The sequence below is a fragment of the Neophocaena asiaeorientalis genome, unplaced genomic scaffold (assembly GCF_003031525.2).
Source record: "Neophocaena asiaeorientalis asiaeorientalis breed wild unplaced genomic scaffold, Neophocaena_asiaeorientalis_V1.1 scaffold212, whole genome shotgun sequence".
NCBI lineage: Eukaryota > Metazoa > Chordata > Mammalia > Artiodactyla > Phocoenidae > Neophocaena > Neophocaena asiaeorientalis.
Genome location: NW_020174046.1, coordinates 2,276,479 through 2,294,921, shown reverse-complemented (window position 1 = coordinate 2,294,921; position 18,443 = coordinate 2,276,479). Strand labels below are relative to the sequence as shown.

Here is an 18,443-nt window from a genome sequence, read left to right as displayed (position 1 = left end):
GATGGCGAGAAAGATGTGGAAGATCTATTTACAGTTTTTAACAAGCAGAAATTTTGATTTAATATTCTTTTAATCTATTCCACCTCATTTTCTTCAATTATTTCCATCAGAACTCCCCCCCCACCCCAGGGACTTCCCTGGTGGTCCAGTGGTTAAGACTCCGTGCTCCCAGTGCAGAGGGCATGGGTTTGATCCTTGGTTGGGGAACTAAGCTCCCGCATGCTGCACGGTACGGCCAAACAAATAAATAAATTAATTAACCCCCCCTCCCCTAACCCTAGATAAACTAAACATCATTCCCACCCTCCAAATACATTCCTTTGAAGGGCGGAGAAAGAATAACATGGGAATAATATCTGTAGTATGATTTCTAGTGTCCCTGATTGGGTCAGAAAAAGAAAATTCCTGTTTTAGCATTATTCATTCTTGCTGGCTGGAAATGTTTTCTAGAGAATTTATTATAACAAAATCACCGCACGGTTTAACAATCTGGAGCTTTCAGAGAGTTCACTACATTGCGATGTAATTCATTAAGAATCTGGTGGCTGAATTCCTTGTCAAAGAGAGGATCAGTAAGGATAGTGTTAAATGGCAATTCCTACAGCACAACTGATACCTTTCATCTGTACCCCACTTTCTCCAATAAAAATACCACACAAAGAAAAAATGCAGAAATGGATATATAAAGAGATAAAGAATCAAAATGCTGAAGATGAGATATTTCATAAAATACTATCTAAAGAAGAGACTTAAAAGTAGTATTAAATTGAGAGGTACAATTTAAAATTCTCATTCATAACATAGAGAAGAGATTGTAAGAAACTTTTGATTTGGGGTACCTTCCAATACCTCAGTACCCCATGGTAGTGAATTCTCCTTTACTATGGATTTGTCTGAGTGGCTGCTATGAAAAAATTTATTACAGTTTCTGAAAAGCCATTGAAGAACTTGATTCTTGGACGCATGGAAGGCTATTACATTAAAGATTCTTTAGGAAAAAACCAGTCTATGAACATTTGAGTTTAAACACGAATGCAAAAAATAGGTCAACTGCTTTTAGGAATCCATTAAATATCAAGCTTTCACAGTGGATATCTCCTTCCTTTTAGTAATAATACAAAATTATATAAAATTATATAGATAACACATATATAAAATGAATGAAAATACAAAATTATAGGTCAATAATTGCTTTAAAAAGAGACAAAAATATAAAGCCAGTGTTTTGAAAGCTTTTGGCAATTCATAATTATGTAAAAATAAAACAAATTGTTCCCAAGTTATAAATCAATGAGAATACTGGGTAAAAGCCACTGAAAAGTACATAATTATAGCAATCTCTACCTTTCACAAAATTATTTCTCTCTAAATTCATTATAAATAACAATTCTCTAAGATACCTTCTGCTATCAGAAAAATGGATTCAAACAATGGTATTATATTAGCTTTCATCAAACCAGTCACTCACTCATCAAATACTTATTGAACATCCACCATGAGTGAGGCGCTGTGTTAGGCATTGGTGACACAGTAATAAACAAACAGTCCTTGTCCTCTCAAAGATCCTAGTTTAACAAAGGAGAAGCTGTAAAGAAACTCCCCTACAGCTTCAGTTTCATCAACCAAAGTTTTTAGAATCATGATATTTTTTACAAAGTTGTTTTTCCATGTAAGACCTTTACACAAGAGAACACAATAATTATTAGTCACCTGCATCCACAGACCAAGTGGGTAGGTCTATGGGAAAGTGGTTTTCATACCACTTTCCCATAGACCTCCTAAAGTCACAACGTTTAGGAGGTCGTGAAATCAATTTAAACTCCAACCAGCTAAAAATAATAGAATAGAATGGCTTAGAAAATATCAGCACTGTATGTTGTGAAGTACTGGTTAGTGAAATGTTTGTTTCAGTACAGAGAGAGGGGAAGTGCTTCTTTACCTTCCTAAATATAACCCCACCTCCCCATCCCAAACATATCCTTAAGCACAGCCATCCAATGTGAAAAGAAAAAGAAATTGCTAGGAATTATAAAATTAAACCATGAAAAATTTGCAAAAGATGAATACAAAATCAGAGCTAATCTAATCTAAAATGTGTGGGAGAGTCGGCAGTAGCAGATTATGACTGCAGCAATTTCCCAAAGAAGGTACCTGAAGAAGTTTTAAATGCTGAACACTGCTTTGTTTAGAAGTAAGCATCATCTACAATTTTCACTTACGTTTCTTTAAATATGTATTATTTAACATTGTTTTTATGTTTTTCCCTAAGGCTTTATTTTCTGAGACTCTATTTTGTTAGTTTTACTTAACAGAGTACTCTTCAGAAATGATATTTCTGAAAGATTGTTGTAATGAATACTTACATCATTAGCTAATTAATCATGTTAATGATATTTCCATGTTTTTAATTTTTAATGGTATTAGTGCACCTTTCATTCTATGTTTTTAATTTTTATTATTTTTTATTTATTTTTTAAAGATTTTATTGATGTGGACCATTTTTAAAATCTTTATTGAGTTTGTTACAATATTGTTTCTGTTTTACATTTTGGTTTTTTGGCCATGAGGCATGTGGGATCTTAGCTCCCCAACCAGGGATGGAACTCACACCCAGTGCATTGGAAGGCGAAGTCTTAACCACTGGAGCGCCAGGGAAGTCCCATGCTTAGTTGCAGCATGTGGGATCTTCAGTTGCGGCATGTGAGACCTAGTTCCCTGACCAGGGATTGAACCTGGGTCCCCTGCATTGGAAGCATGGAGTCTTAGCATGGACCACGAGGGAAGTCCCTCATTCAGTGTTTTTATTTTTTTAATTTTTTATTATTTTTTAAATAAATTTATTTATTTTTGGCTGAATTGGGTCTTCATTGCTGCACGTGGGCTTTTTCTAGTTGCAGGGAGCGGGGCTACTCTTCATTGCTGTGCACAAGCTTCTCATTGCAGTGGCTTCTCTTGTTGTGGAGCACAGGCTCTAGGCACGCGGGCTTCAGTAGTTGTGGCACATGGACTCAGTAGTTGTGGCTCGCGGGCTTAGTTGCTCCGCGGCATGTGGGATCTTCCTGGACCAGGGCTCAAACCCTGTCCCCTGCATTGGCAGGAGGATTCTTAACCACTGTGCCACCAGGGAAGCCCTCCATTTTCTAGCTAAATGAGATTTCTGATTTAAGGGTACTTTTGCCAGTATTTTAAAAACAACAAACAGACCTATGGCAATTTGCATTCCTTTTCTTAGAAATGGTCCATTCCTTCTTTCCACCTCTTTATCTAAAAGAGGAAGATATGTCCTCTTGATAAGAGATCTCTAAAACTTAAGGACACAGGCTTGTTCTCATACATAACACAAATATTATTTATAAAGCTCAATATGATACAGACCTTGTACTTATGGAGCTTACAGTCTGTGTTAATTTTAAAAGAAAAGCTTGTATATGTACCTCCAATTTTTTCTGATATTTTTCACATTCCAACTGACATTGTGTGAGATTTCTTGCAGTCTCCTCTTGTAGAAGCTGAGCACGCTCACTTTCAAAAGATTTTATTTTACTTTGATGGAGAAATTCTGTTACTTTGCTTTCTGTACTAAGTTGTAGTTCTCTGTACCTGAAAGAAGAAAATTATGAAACACTAAAGAAATCTCGATTTATAGAAACATAAACATTACTTCTACTTTTTTCTATATCCCCATATTATTATGCAGTTAATAACTTTTATTTATTCAGCAAAGCTTTTGTAAATAATTTAGAGAGGCATATGTATGGAAATATGCTAAGTCCAGGAAACAAAACATACCAATTAAACTTCCTCTACTCCTCCCTTCTTTTCATTCCTTCCATCCAAAAATAGTTATTACCTCTCTATGATTATTATTATTTTGTAAGACATTTAAAATAAAAAATGGTAAGAACAAATTTCAGTTATATTGCTTAAAATGACTTAATTTCCATATATTTCATAGGCCTTCTTAAATCTATAGCATTGTTTCCAAACTTGCTATTTCATCTAAGTCTAAATAATATCAGATGGAGAAGAATGGCGTGAAATATGCACATTAACCTGCATCTTCTTGAGATATTTGTAAAATAAATTTTTAAGTTAGTAAATGTATATATCTGAATATTACAAGAAAACACAATGTACAAAGTACAAAGATAAATATAAAACGATAAGCAGTCTATTACAACACAGATAAGAAACATTCTCTTCATTCCATAGGTATAGCTAGTAATGAAAACATTTCCATTTAACATATATTTCACTGTATATTATAGATTTGAAAATGCTTCAAGTTGACTGTGTTCTAACAGAAAGCAAACAAAGACATATTACACCTTTTCAGGGAGCTATTATGAACCCAGTATAATGCTAGATGTTCCTAAAATTCATTTTTTCAAATATTTATTGAGCTAGACACCATGCCAGGCAAATATGTATACAATGGAAGACAAAATAGGTTTTCTTTTTTTTCTTCCCCCTTAAAGAACTTAGTTTTCGGGAGTTCCCTGGTGGTCTAGTGGTTAGGATTGGCGCTTTCAATGCTGTGGCCCAGGGTTCAGTCCCTGTTCCAGGAACTGAGACCCTGGTTGGGGAACTGAGATCCCACAAGCTGCGTGGCGTGGCAAAAAAAAAAAAAGAACTTAGTTTTCTGGGGAAGAGAGGAAAATATACATGAAAATTCAATAGAATATGGTAAGTGCTTCAATAAGGTAATCCCTAGGTTCGATGGGAACCTACAGGAAGAAGATTTAACTCAGTTTGTGCAGGTGTGTGTTTGTGTGTGCGCAGCAGGCGGAGGTACGGGGTGGAAAGTACTCTCGGAAGTAGAAACAAGAGTATGTGCAGGGCGGGAAGCAGAGAGCATAGTCTGTTTTATTCACAGTATTTCATTTAATCCTTACAAGAGCTCTATGAGGTATTTTGCAGATGAAAAAAGAGAGGTTCAGAGATTAATTTCTTTAAACAGGAAGAAGGTGCTGGTAAATTTCAGGTGGGGTCTCAAATTCAGCTATGTTTGAGTCTACAGGAATGATCTTTCCACTATTACACAGTACTCTTAACTGACATTTCTGAGTTCAGATAAACTTTCAAATGTGTTTTAAAGGTCATTTCACTCTTGTAAGTGACAATAACATTCAAAGTATAACCAGAGAAAATAGGCATTTAGATACTTGCTACAGGCTACTTCACTCTTGGTACTCTTATCTTTAGTAAAAGCATCTCACAATCAGATTGGTGGAAGTTCCATTCAAGCATATTGCTACACATTCTTTAATTCATACCAAGGCTTTAAGGTGAATGCAGCTTGTGTCTTTAACTTTCTGGAAAGTCCAGGCATTAATTTTATGTATGTATAAAAGAACAGCTAGGTCATATGGTCACTCCAGTTTTAACTTTTTGAGGAACTGCCAAACTGCTTTTCAATGTGGCTGCACATTCTCACCAGCAATTACGAGGGTGGTAAGTTCTCCACATCCTTATCAAAACTTACCATTGTCTCTTTGATGATAGCCATCATCATGGATGTGAAGTAGTAAAAAATTATTTTACTCAAAAATTTATTAATTCAACAATTTACTGACATGAAAATGCCCTGTACTCCCTGGGGTAAATTGTCTTATAAATGCATAAAACGTATGTGAAATCCATACCTATTTGTATGTTAAACTGTGAGACACACTAGACTTCATTACTGAAATATATTCTTGATAAGTCATTTGGAATGTGCTATTTATCTTTAAAAGAATTTGTTTCGAAAAAATTAAACAGCAAAGTTTGCCTTTTTCTGGATTCAGGACATTGTGGTTAATTCTGAGGTCAATGCTAACTCCAAACAGGAAATGAAAGACTTAGCTTTTAGATTTCACCTGCTCTTCTTATTCATTATATGACACTTGAAAGTTACTTTTAGCACTATTATTCTTCCCCTATACTGAACAGTTAAGTAGTTATCTCCTAGAAATTTGAGGATACTAAGTTTAATAAAATGACACTTCTATGAACCAAATGATAATTCTTTTTAACCAGATATACTTATTTTTTATTTTTTTATACATCAGGTTCTTATTAGTTATCTATTTTATACATATTAGTGTATATACGTCAATCCCAATCTCCCAATTCATACCACCACCACCCCCACCTCAAATGATAATTCTAAAGGACTCATCTATTCTCATGTTGCTTACACACTAAAAGAAAATCTGCCTCAAATCATTCTGACTTTGTAATAATAGTTACTCTTCTAATTTAAGTTGAACTGTGAAAATGCTGAGGAAACATTAGAGCTGCAAAAGCAGTTCCAGAGTGAGGAACAGATGACAAGGGTACAGGCTGACAATCTCAGGTAACTTCCTCCTACTTGTTTTGCTAATATAACCTGTCACATTTTACTTTGTTGACTCAGACTTCTCATTTTATCCTCTTAATGTGAACATCTTATTTGAACTAAGTCAATATTATTCACATGTTAACAAGTTTATGTTTGATATCCTAACCTAGTAACCTTAAGAGGTCACATTTCTTACAAAGTTAAAGTATAATCAGAATCTCCAACTATTGTTAGCCCAGGCCCCCAACGTGACTAGATGAGTCTTTATGCTAGCTGGGTTTTTAGTTTTCATACGACTTTTTCATAAATCACATACTACTTTAAAAATAGTAATATAAGGACCTAGAATGAACTGTTTTTGCTCTCAAGGAATATTCACTGCAACGTACTTTGGGCTGGACAAACAAGGAGAATTTTACCTGTTAAAAGGTGAAAATCAGCAATTAGACAGGAAACAACAGAGATGTTAACCCATGAGAAATGCTCTCAGCTATGGTGAATTAAACTCCAAGCAGCATGGCATATTCTGCAGTGCTGAGAAATAACTGCAGGAGAGACATCAACATGGAATTCTGTTCTCAGAAATGGGAGAGCTCACTTGAACAAAAGCACCAGATAAAACACTAAATAACAACAGGTTTTCATAACAATATTTACATCAGCAGTCTTTACATATATATGATGGTGAAAAGTTTGCTCATTACACTCTGATGTATTAAGCCAAGCAATGCTTGTTTATTCCAATCTCTATCAACAGGATTATCACTGGTACGAAAGTCAAAGACTCCTATAATTATTCATTTTAGTTTTTATTGCAATGAGAAACAACAACTGATCTTTGAATTTTATCCACAAAATGTTCATGGCTTCTCCAATATTAAAACTGGATATGGGACTTCCCTGGCAGTCCAGTGGTTAAGACTCCACGCTTCCGCTGTAGGGGTCACGGGTTCGATCCCTGGTCGGGGAACTAAGATCCTGCATCCTGCATGCAGCGTGGCATGGCCAAAATAAATAAATAAAATTAAAAAAAAATAAAAAATAAAACTGGATATTTATTCTGAACCCAATTATCTAATCTCATTTCCTAGATAGACTTTCTAAGGCAAAATACCCCCAAATATTATATTAAGTGGTAAGGTTCCTATAATCACCAGGACCAGTAAGTGGTCCTTCCATTAAGATTTTCTGAGAGCTGGTCCAGTTTAGAAGTAAGGCAGTGAAGCAGCTGAGACAAGGCATTTGTCTATGTTCAGGAGAACAACTATAGATAGATAAAGAGCACAGGAAATAACACCTGCACAAGGAAGATTGGTAAAAGAAGTTAAGCAAAGTAACAGTATTTCCAGTTACAGGAAAGGGTTCAGGGAAGGATTTTAGTAGTTAGGCATCAGTTAGATTAAGTTTTGCAAGGGACTCTGGGTCAATATAGAGAAAATACTTGTGGGGTTTAAAAGAATACATGGGAGCAGGTAGTCATGGCTGGACCACTAAATCCTTTGTGTTGGGGAGGATAATTTAATTCTAAATTCGACAAGCAACTGGCGCATACGCTGCTGATAAACTTTCTACGTGTATTAAAAAAAAATTGCTTTTAAACAGAGATGGGCCTGAGACTCCAGATAGGGATTTCGCTGTGGGAAACTGGAGTTGACAAGGGCAGAAGCTGCCATCTCTAAGCAACTGAGAATCAATCTTGCTTACCTGAGTGGGACACTGATCCCATTTTATTCTGGTGTTTCGGGCTCCTCTTTGTCCTTTTATTTTATTTTTTGCGGTACACGGGCCTTTCACTGTTGTGGCCTCTCACGTTGTGGAGCACAGGCTCCGGACGCGCAGGCTCAGCGGCCATGGCTCAGGGGCCCAGCTGCTCTGCGGCATGTGGGATCCTCCCGGACGGGGGCACGAACCCGTGTCCCCTGCATCGGCAGGCGGACTCTCAACCATTGCGCCACCAGGGAAGCCCTCTCCTTATTCTTTTAATAAGGCTTCATTGAGTTGATGTTCAATTCCCTTTGAATTATTCATTTTAACTAATCCACACCTTAACTACTCTTTGTCCCTGCTATTTGTAATTCTCAGGGGATAAAACTCATCTCCATTCTATTTACAGAGAATTTCGGTTGTGTTTCTGAACCTGTTCTACATGTATTACTAGCCCTGTACCACATGCTGAAAATGCTTCTGGATGAGTCACTGAGTGATAGTTAACCAAACCCTAAGATCCACTTATGCCAATTAAGAATTGAGGGGGGAAAAAGAAAACAGGACACAAAAACCTGTTTGTTTGGATTTTCTGCTTCTATGAACTGAGGAAAAGCTAATCATCTTAGGTTAAAGATACTAAACTACTGATTTTTCAATTATCCCTAAATATTTTTTTTACTCTCAATAGTATCTATCTGTATATCTATATTTATAGACCCATATCTAATCTTATATTAACTGGTATTCTATCAACTACATATTTAAAGCATAATGAGTATGAAGTACAAGACACTTAATACTTTTTACAAAAGTACACTTTTTATTTCCTCTTTCATATCTGCTGTTTTATATAGGACTAACTTTCCATTAACCAGAATATTTCTTTCTTTCTTTTTTTTTTCTTGTTTTTCTTTTTTTTTTTTTTGTGGCCATGCTGCACAGCATGAGGGATCTTAGTTCCTCCACCAGGGATCGAATCCATACCCCCTGCAATGGAAGCGTGGAGTCTTAACCACTGGAACACCAGGGAAGTCCCAACCAGAATATTTCATTCCTCAACATCTAATTCATTTAAAAATATTTATTGTGCACCTAAATGTGCCAGGTACTATTAGATACCAGAGAAACACAAATAGCATCACTACTCTTTAAGGATCTCACATTGTAATGATGAAAAGGCAAACAAAAGTTGGGTGATAAGCTAATAAATTCTAATAATAATAATAGAGTGAGGGTAGAGAGAATGATAGAGATATTAGTGGTGGTGTTATGTTAAAGACGTTGGGCAGGGAAGGCATCGCTCTGTTAGAAGGTGATATTTGAGCAAAGGATTTAATAAAATCTATATTTTAAAACTAAAATAAATGATTAATAAAAAATAGTTACTGGCCATGTAAAGATTATATGTATTATATAAGATTTATATAATAAAGACTTTTTCATTTTAAAGAGATACAATGTTAAAAATATGAAGGCAATAGGAGTCCTTCACACTGATTTGAAACTTGGTATCTTAAACCAGTAGTTAAAATTACCTACCCAAACTATACTAATGGATTTACTAGAGAGTCTAATCTATATGAACTGTAACTAGAACAAAGAGGACTGAATTTTTAACAAATGCATTGGTGACATCAGGATGAATGCTACTATTTCACAGGACTGGGAAATAGACACTTATTTGAACAAACAATTCGATCAACTTAAGAAATGCTTTGGGGCTTCCCTGGTGGCACAGTGGTTGAGAGTCCGCCTGCCGATGCAGGGGACTCAAAAAAAAAAAAAAAAAAAAAAAAAGAAATGCTTTGAATTCATTTTTATTCTGAAGTAATTCATAAGCCACATAAGAAATGTCCTTTCATCATTTATAGTGTGTCTTTTTGAAAATAGCTTTACAATTTTTGTCTTGATTATACAAATAACACATTTATTATAGAATTTTAGAAAATACAGAAAATAGAAGAAAATGTCAACTGTAAGCTCATAATGATAATTGCTGTTTATGTTTTCATATATCTCCTTCTCTGCACAAGTAAATATTTTCAAGTTTTTATTTTTAATTCTGTAATTTATCACATCCATTCTTAGGGAAGAAACTTCAAATATTACAAGTAAAGATTAAAGACCTCCTATTTATCACTTTTCTGTGCATCCTCATTGTGGTTTTTCTTTTCTTTTTTTTTTTTTCCATACGTGGGCCTCTCACCGTTGTGGCCTCTCCCGTTGCGGAGCACAGGCTCCGGATGCGCAGGCTCAGCGGCCATGGCTCCCGGGCCCAGCCGCTCCGCGGCATGTGGGATCTTCCCGGACCGGGGCACGAACTTGTCCCCTGCATCAGCAGTTGGACTCTCAACCACTGTGCCACCAGAGAAGCCCTCTTTTCTTTTTTTTAAACAATACATGTGTATTATACACAGAAGGACATATCAGTCTCCTTTTTCATTTTTTAAAAAGTGGCTCATGTCACATACAGTCTGCAAATTTTTTTCACCTAAGAATATGTTTTGGGATCCATCCATGTTTCTACTTCATTCTTTCCATTTGCTACACAGTAGGTCACAATGTGGACATAATCATTTAATTCTATAATTCATTTATTTTATCCTAAACTAATGAACATTTAGATTGTTTCCAATTTTTAATTACACACAGTGCTTCAAAGGCCACCATAAATAATGCCTCCACTTCACGAGCGAATGTTTCTCTAAGAAAGATCATCATGAAGTAGAATTGTTGAATCAAAAGATTTAAAATTTTAAGAGATACTGCCCAATTTCCCTCCCAAGTGGCAGTATCAATGAAAAATGGTACCAGAAGTGTATGAAATATGGTTCCTCTACTTCCTCACCAATATTTGATATTATCATATATAAACATGTTTGCTATGCACATTATATATGTAAATTATATATTCATATAGAATTCGCTATCTTTTCCCCCCAGATATAACTTAAAAATCTTCCTATGCTATTAAACGCCTTTTATAAATATTATTTTTATTGGACACATAATTTTCCATTCTTTATTATTCCTCTATTGTCAGACATTTAGCATCTCCCAAATTTCTTACTTCATTGTTCATACCAAATAGTCGTACCCAGTTTATTCTTTACTCTGAGCAAAGTATGAATTTCCAGAAACAAAATACATCTTTGAAGGAAGAAGGCTCTTACAATTAAAGGCTGTGCTATAAAGTAACCATAATGAGCAATGCCAGGATAGTTGGGAAAAGTATATGAGGCCCAAATATGTCTACTTTGTGGAGGATATTATTGTTTGGATCCATATATCCTGATGTGTTTCTTTAAAAAAATATAAACTTGACTCATTACGTATGCACATATTTAGACATGTATCACGGATATATCTAAAATCACATAAGGACATTTACAGATATCTAAAAAGAAAAGTGTACATTTGGGAGAAATGATATTACTGTAGGTAAAGGTATCTGGGAGATGGGAGGGTGGAAATAAAGTTACTCTTTTTACATTATGTGGTTTGACTTAAAATTAATTTTGCTAAAGGCAACTCAAAAATTTTTGATATGGGCAATTAAAAAATGTAAACTTAAGCACTTTCCATTTAAATAATCTTGGTTGACATACATTTTACTTCAAAATAAAAGTATTTATTAGCCAAGTAAGGGATGAAGTACTTATCACTACATCATCACTGTCTAGTAAAGCTAAATCTTTGGTTGGTTAAGTTTTTTAATATCCTGAAAACACCTGAAAGATCTCTGAAGCCAGAAATAAGTACTCCTGCTCTACCAGACCTAATCTATAATTTCTAATCCATTACTTTAAAAAGCAAACAAAACAAACCCCAAATTAAAAAACCACAATTTTATGTAGTTTTACATATTTCAAATTAATGCACATTTATATACACATTTACATTTATACAAATTAATACCAGAACTTACAATTGAATTTTGAAAGGAGGATTTGTGAAAATTTCTACAGGTATTTCTTTAAAAATAACTTTTCATATCATTATATCTTTAATATTTAAATATATAGTTATATTCTTCAATTTATGAATTTATATATCAGTTGGAAAGGGGAGTAGGTCAGAATCTCCTATTATTCGGATTACATACTAATTTACTATCCTGTTAATATGCCCTCCCACTGGGAAGTGTTTGTTTTCTAATCGAGAATTGCTGTATGTAATGAGAGAAATTTACTGATAGGACCACGTTGCCCATGTGAAAGCTTTGAAGGTAGAAAACATGTTTAAAACAATTAATATATATTAGAGAATATATCTGAAATTGTTTTATTTTCATTGACATTGAAATGGAAAGTGTTATTTTTAAGATTTTACTTTTATACATTATTGCTACCTAGTGTTCTACCAACTGTTCTTTTATTTTTGTCATCTCGATATTACAAAATTTTAAAATATATACTTAGATACTGAATCCAAACTATTTTCAGTGAAAGTTAGAAGAGCAATGACTGCAGTTTAAAGATATATATATATAAAACATTACAGAGAAACAGAATTCTAGTAACTCTGGTCTTTCCATTTCAAGTGTGAAATTTTCAAAACTGAAAAAGCAGGCAGAAAAAACTTATAAAACGACCATCTATGTTGCAACAATGATTACTACAGGACATGAGGAAGGAATTTAAAAGGCGTTTGGGTATCTGTCCAAATGCTTCTGCCATTTAGATGATTTCTTCAACAAGTCCACTGATCAGCTGTAATACTACATCTGTCATTTTTGGCTTACAAGCTTATTCTTAAATGAATGTGAGAGATCTTTTTTTTGCTGAGTTAAAAATGCTGAGTATGTTTAACAACTGTACCATGGATTTATAAGAATTTCAAGCATGCATTTAGAGTAATTCAATGCATCTATCATATCATGATCAAATAAAATATGTAATGTCATTAATAAACAATATGTAGTAATATTTGGCTGTCTATAAAGGCAAAAAATTGATACCAGGTATGTGAAGATAAAAGTAAGTACTTAAGTGAAACAAATATAATGAAAGGAATGTAGCCTTAAAATAAATCAAAGCATGCATGAGATAAAATTAGAGTAAAATATTTTATAACAGTGTTTGAATGGGGAGCTGTTTTCTCTTTGGTGGCAACATGACAACACTAAAAATTCAACTTGAATCATCCTCTGAACCAAGAGTATTTATTATATCAGTGCATCAGAGTACTCAAAACTATTTCATGCTGCTTTCAATACAGACCCTAGAGTGTTAGGCTACATTAAAGAAAAAGATCAGAATATTATAAAGCTGAATCTAAAAAAAGTCATTAAGTTTGCTGTATGTACTTTCCTCTCAACTTTGTTGTGAGCCCAAAACTGCTCTAAAAAAATGAAGTCTTAAAAAAAATGCATAAGAAAATACACTTTGGGGGGATGCTTTTATGAAGAATAGTGTCAGGTATGAACAAGCAGAATATAAGCTAATCATGGTTTTGTCCTATTTTTCCAGAAGACATAGTGCAAAGAAAGGATATCAACTTACTACAGCTAACACACAAAGTACTGTATAAGGCAAAAAGGAATATAAAGGTCATTTAGACTAACTTCCTATTAACAGGCAAAAACTACAAACCTTAACTTATATAAATGTGTTTTGAAAATAGGCTAAAGAATTCCATGCGAACTCTCAGAAAATTCCTGAATAGGGATCTAGAAACCAGAGTCCTGGGTCTTCAAAATCATAGAGTTTGATAGTAGAGCTGGATCACTAGGAAGACTTTTTTATTTTCTAAGTGTGAGGATGACTCCTAAGCTTGATTCCATCTGCCCAATCAGGAATGACCTCAGAACTACTTGTGGTACTTATAAGAATTCTAGATGCCGCGGTTCCACCTTAGACCTACTGCATCAAAATCTCTAAGGACAGACTTGGGAATACTGAGTTCTAGTTGACTAAATGAGCAAATATAAGTGAAATGCTCACAACAGTGCCTTGTACAATTAAAAGTTACTCAAGTACAAGAATCTTGTTTAATGTATCTCTGGATTCTTAGGATCTAGTGTATCATCTGGTATATAAGAAACTCTTAATGACTCTTTACTGAATGAATAAATGGAGTCATATTAACCATTTTGGGTGTTATAAAACTGAAATTACTAAGTCGGTTCAAGCCAGGGTAGAAAACACTAAAGTATCATAAACTAATCTGATGAGGGACAGTCTTTTCTGAAGTGTGACAAAACTAGTGAATTAAGATGATTATTTCCAGGTTTGGGTGTCAGTGTAAGCTGAAAACAAATCACGGGGAATGAAGGAAAAAGAAACCAAAATGATGGGATAGGTATGAATGAGCTACAAGAAAGATTAAAGTTTCTAAAAATGTAGTTTACCTAATGGCTAAGGTGGTAGGATGGAGATGTGACCACATTCAAAAAACATTTAAAAAACAGACATACAAACAAGGAGCAAAGTTAGTGTGACATGATAGCATGATATATCTAAATTCTGTAAGGAGTTAAAGTTGTTGCAAAATGTACACACAATTTAAAAAATATAAGTGCAACTCACTAGCATGAATGTCTCTCATGAAGGCATGTAAAACAGAAATGAAGAAGAAAAACATAACATAATAATGAGAAGAACTAAATCACTCTGTTAGGTCTACTTCCTCATCTCTAAATTTCTCTCATTAGACTTAACGGACTAAATAACTGCTTATTAGTTTTTCTATACAATACTACCTTGGGATTTTCAAACAACTAGATAGATAAGACAATGTTATATTAGCACAGTTAACATATCATGTTATTATCATACTTTTTATTTTCTACAGCCGTTTGTCAAATGAGAAAGCTTATAAAATTTCAGAAAATGTCTGCATACCTAGGTACTTATTTAACTGTCTATTTATGGCTACAAATGCATCAGGATAAAAGTGAAATAATAAAGTATCTCATATACTCAAAGATAAGTATTAATTGAATGAAAAAAATTAAACATAAAAAAATTAAACATTAAAAAAATCTCACATTAGTACTTTGAAGAAATGCTTTCTCCCCTTAAATATTTTCCGGAGCCTCACCTGTCTCCCTATACTTTTCCTATATATACCCTTCCATCCCAGCAACTGTTGGTTGCTTCTCGTGCTCCTCCTCCCTAGGCTGGGGGAAAGTTGGCACTTTTATTACCGCCCACTGATTACGGCCTGCCGCCTCTTCCTTTTCTCTCACTTGCTATTCTAATCGAGACCCAAAGCAGTAGGAGGCTTTGGGTCTCGGTTAGAATAGCAAGTGAGAGAGAGGTTTGTGATCAAACGTCAGAGATGAACTCTATAGGATTTTACTACGAGGAAACTTGAACTGGCACGACTCCTGTCAGCATGTGTACAAAACAATACAAAGGAAAGGAGCCCAACGTTTTAGTGCCTTATGTTTATATTTGCTATTCATGTATATATATGCTTTTCACTTAATCATCTCTAAAATTTTAACACAGAGTTTCAGATTATTCTCTTTTCAGAGATAAAGAAACTGAGACTTAGAAAAGTTAGTAACTTGCCCAAGTAAGTAACAAAGCTGAAATTTGCACCCAGGCCTGCCTCAAATTTCTGGGCTCTTACCCTATAACAACCTGTATCCAAGAGAGAAAAAAAATTTTAAATAAAAATAAAGTATGTACCAAAAAGACATACACAAACTCCAGCAATACCCTGTTGGCAGCTAAGTGTGGACAGACACAACTAAAGAAGGAAGACAGCAGAGGCAAAGGGCATGACTGAAAGGTGAAAAAAGAAGATGAAACAGGCCAGGGCTGTCCACGAAAAGAATCAAACACACAATGACTCCCCATGGGGAGAGTAAACCTGGGTTTAGGTGTGGGGTTTAAGGAGGTTCAAATCATTAAAGGTGTTATCGATGTCCTAGAAAGAAATCTAGAGAGAAAAGTTATTCCTGTTGCTTTGGACAAAGTTGGCTCTGTGCCCCACCAATACCTACAGTACGGGTGTGAATATAAGATGAGGTCTTTCCCTCAAATCATTCGGAAGGCAAAAAGGGTGTCACTTTTTCTTTGAGTTTTCATAAAATCCTTTCCATTGAGTATTCTCTCAATAGCTTTATTTGGAAATATAAGACACTGTGTAGGGAGGACACATTGGCTTGCAAAGACCATAATCAACGCAAATTTTGATGCTAATATTGTTCTCTTAAAAGAATCAATAAATATAGAAGCAAAGATACTTAACACATATAATAATTATTTCTGGGATGCAGCCTCACAACTACACCACAAGCAGGTGTTAAAGATTATCTTAAAAAAGAAACATAATCAATCACACTGTGAAGATCACAAACACACCAAAAAAACAAATGGAAAAAAATTGTTTTTGAGTGGATACTGTGGCAAAAGATGAAAATCTGACAACAGTACCATCTAGGGATTCCAACAGTGAAAAAATATAAAAAGCAGTGAACTTCCTTCCCCGTATTGTATGACCTATTATATCAGACAGGCTAACACTGGTACATCACAAAGTACTCTTTCCACTGGAAGGCAGATGATGTCACTGATTTTGTCTCCAGAAAGAGGGCAGACAGCAGGAGCAAGGACTACAATTCTGCAGCCTGTGGAAGGAAAATCACATTCACAGAAAGATAAGATAAAATAAAAAGGCAGAGGATTTTGTACCAGATGAAGGAACAAAACAAAACCCCAGAAAAACAACTAATGAAGTGGAGATAGGCAACCTTCCAGAAAAGGAATTCAGAATAATGATAATGAAGATGATCCAGGACCTCGGAAAAAGAATGGAGGCAAAGATTGAGAAAATGTAAGAAATGTTTAACAAAGACCTAGAATTAGAGAAAAAACACCGAGAAGAATTAAAGAACAAACAAACGGAGGTGAACAACACAGTAACTGAAATGAAAAATACACAAGAAGGAATCAATAGCAGAAAAACTGAGGCAAAAGAACGGCTAAGTGACCTAGAAGACAGAATGGTGGAATTCACTGCCACAGAACAGAATAAAGAAAAAAGAATGAAAATAAATGAAGACAGCCTAAGAGACCTCTGGGACAACATTAAGCAACAACATTCACATTACAGGGGTCCCAGAAGGAGAAGAGAGAGAGAAAGCATCCAAGAAAATATTTAAAGATATTACAGATGAAAACTTCCCTAGTGTGGGAAATGAAATAGCCACCCAAGTCCAGGAAGCGCAGAGAGTCCCAGGCAGGATAAACCCAAGGAGAAACATGCTGAGACACACAGTAATCAAACTGGCAAAAATTGAAGACAAAGAAAAATTACTGAAAGCAACAAGGGAAAAATGACAAATAACATGCAAGGGAACTCCCATAAGGTTAACAGCTGATTTCTCAGCAGAAACTCTACAAGCCAGAAGGGAGTGGCATGATATATTTAAAGTGATGATGGGCTTCCCTGGTGGAACAGTGGTTAAGAATCCCCCTGCCAATGCAGAGGACACAGGTTCAAGCCCTGGTCCAGGAAGATCCCACATGCCGCGGAGAAACAAAGCCCGTGTGCCACAACTACTAAGCCTGTGCTCTAGAGCCTGCGAGGCACAACTACTGAGCCTGCATGCCGCAACTACTGAAGCCCGCGTGCCTAGAGCCTGTGCTCCGCAACAAAGAGAAGCCACCACAATGAGAAGCCCGCACACCAAAAACAAAGAGTAGCCCCTGCTTGCCGCAACTAGAGAAAGCCTGCACACAGCAACGAAGACCCAATGCGGCCAAAAAAAAATATAATAAAATAAATAAATAAATAAAAATAAATTAATTAAAAAAATAAAGTGATGAAAGGGAAGAACCTACAACCAAGATTACTCTACCCAGTAAGGATCTCATTCAGACTTGACAGAGAAGTCAAAAGCTTTACAGACAAGCAAAAGCTAAGAGAATTCAGCACCACCAAACCAGTTCTACAACAAATGCTAAACGAAATTCTCTAAGTGGGAAACACAAGAGAAGAAAAGGAGCTACAAAAATAAACCCATAACATTTCACACCAGGAAATCTGGTCTGAAAGGATGGGTGTGAAGCCTCTGCACGCGCCACCCTCTGAGCAACCGAAGTCAGACTAAGCCCAAAGGAAAAAAATATCCTACACTATTAATAAAAGAGCACTATCGAGTCTGGACCTGCCGAAGAGGCAAGAGACTTTTTCTTCCCTCTTTGTTTCCTGGTGCGCGAGGAGAGGGGATTAAGAGCACTGCTTAAACGAGTTCCAGAGACGGGCGCGAGCTGCGGCTACTAGTGCGGACCCCAGAGACGTGCATGAGATGCTAAGGCTGCTGCTGCTGCCACCAAGAAGCCTGTGTGTGAGCACAGGTCACTATCCACATTCCCCTTCCGGGGAGCCTGTGCAGCCCACCACTGCCAGGGTCACGGGATCCAGGGACAACTTCCCCAGGAGAACGCACGGG

At 35.6% G+C, this 18,443-nt stretch overlaps 1 protein-coding gene across 4 annotated transcripts in view; it reads right to left on the bottom strand.

Annotated features, from left to right (window-relative positions):
- The window catches only part of PIBF1 (progesterone immunomodulatory binding factor 1), a 201,140-nt gene that overhangs the window by 80,959 nt on the left and 101,738 nt on the right, over positions 1-18,443 (bottom strand). For all 4 annotated transcript variants that reach the window (XR_003004349.1, XR_003004348.1, XM_024753941.1 and 1 more), the window contains exon 11: positions 3,435-3,600. Coding sequence is in view for 2 of the 4 variants with exons in the window: in XM_024753941.1 (XP_024609709.1) it covers positions 3,435-3,600 (166 nt within the window). In the remaining 2 variants the exon portion in view is untranslated. The remainder of the gene's footprint in view (positions 1-3,434; positions 3,601-18,443) is intronic.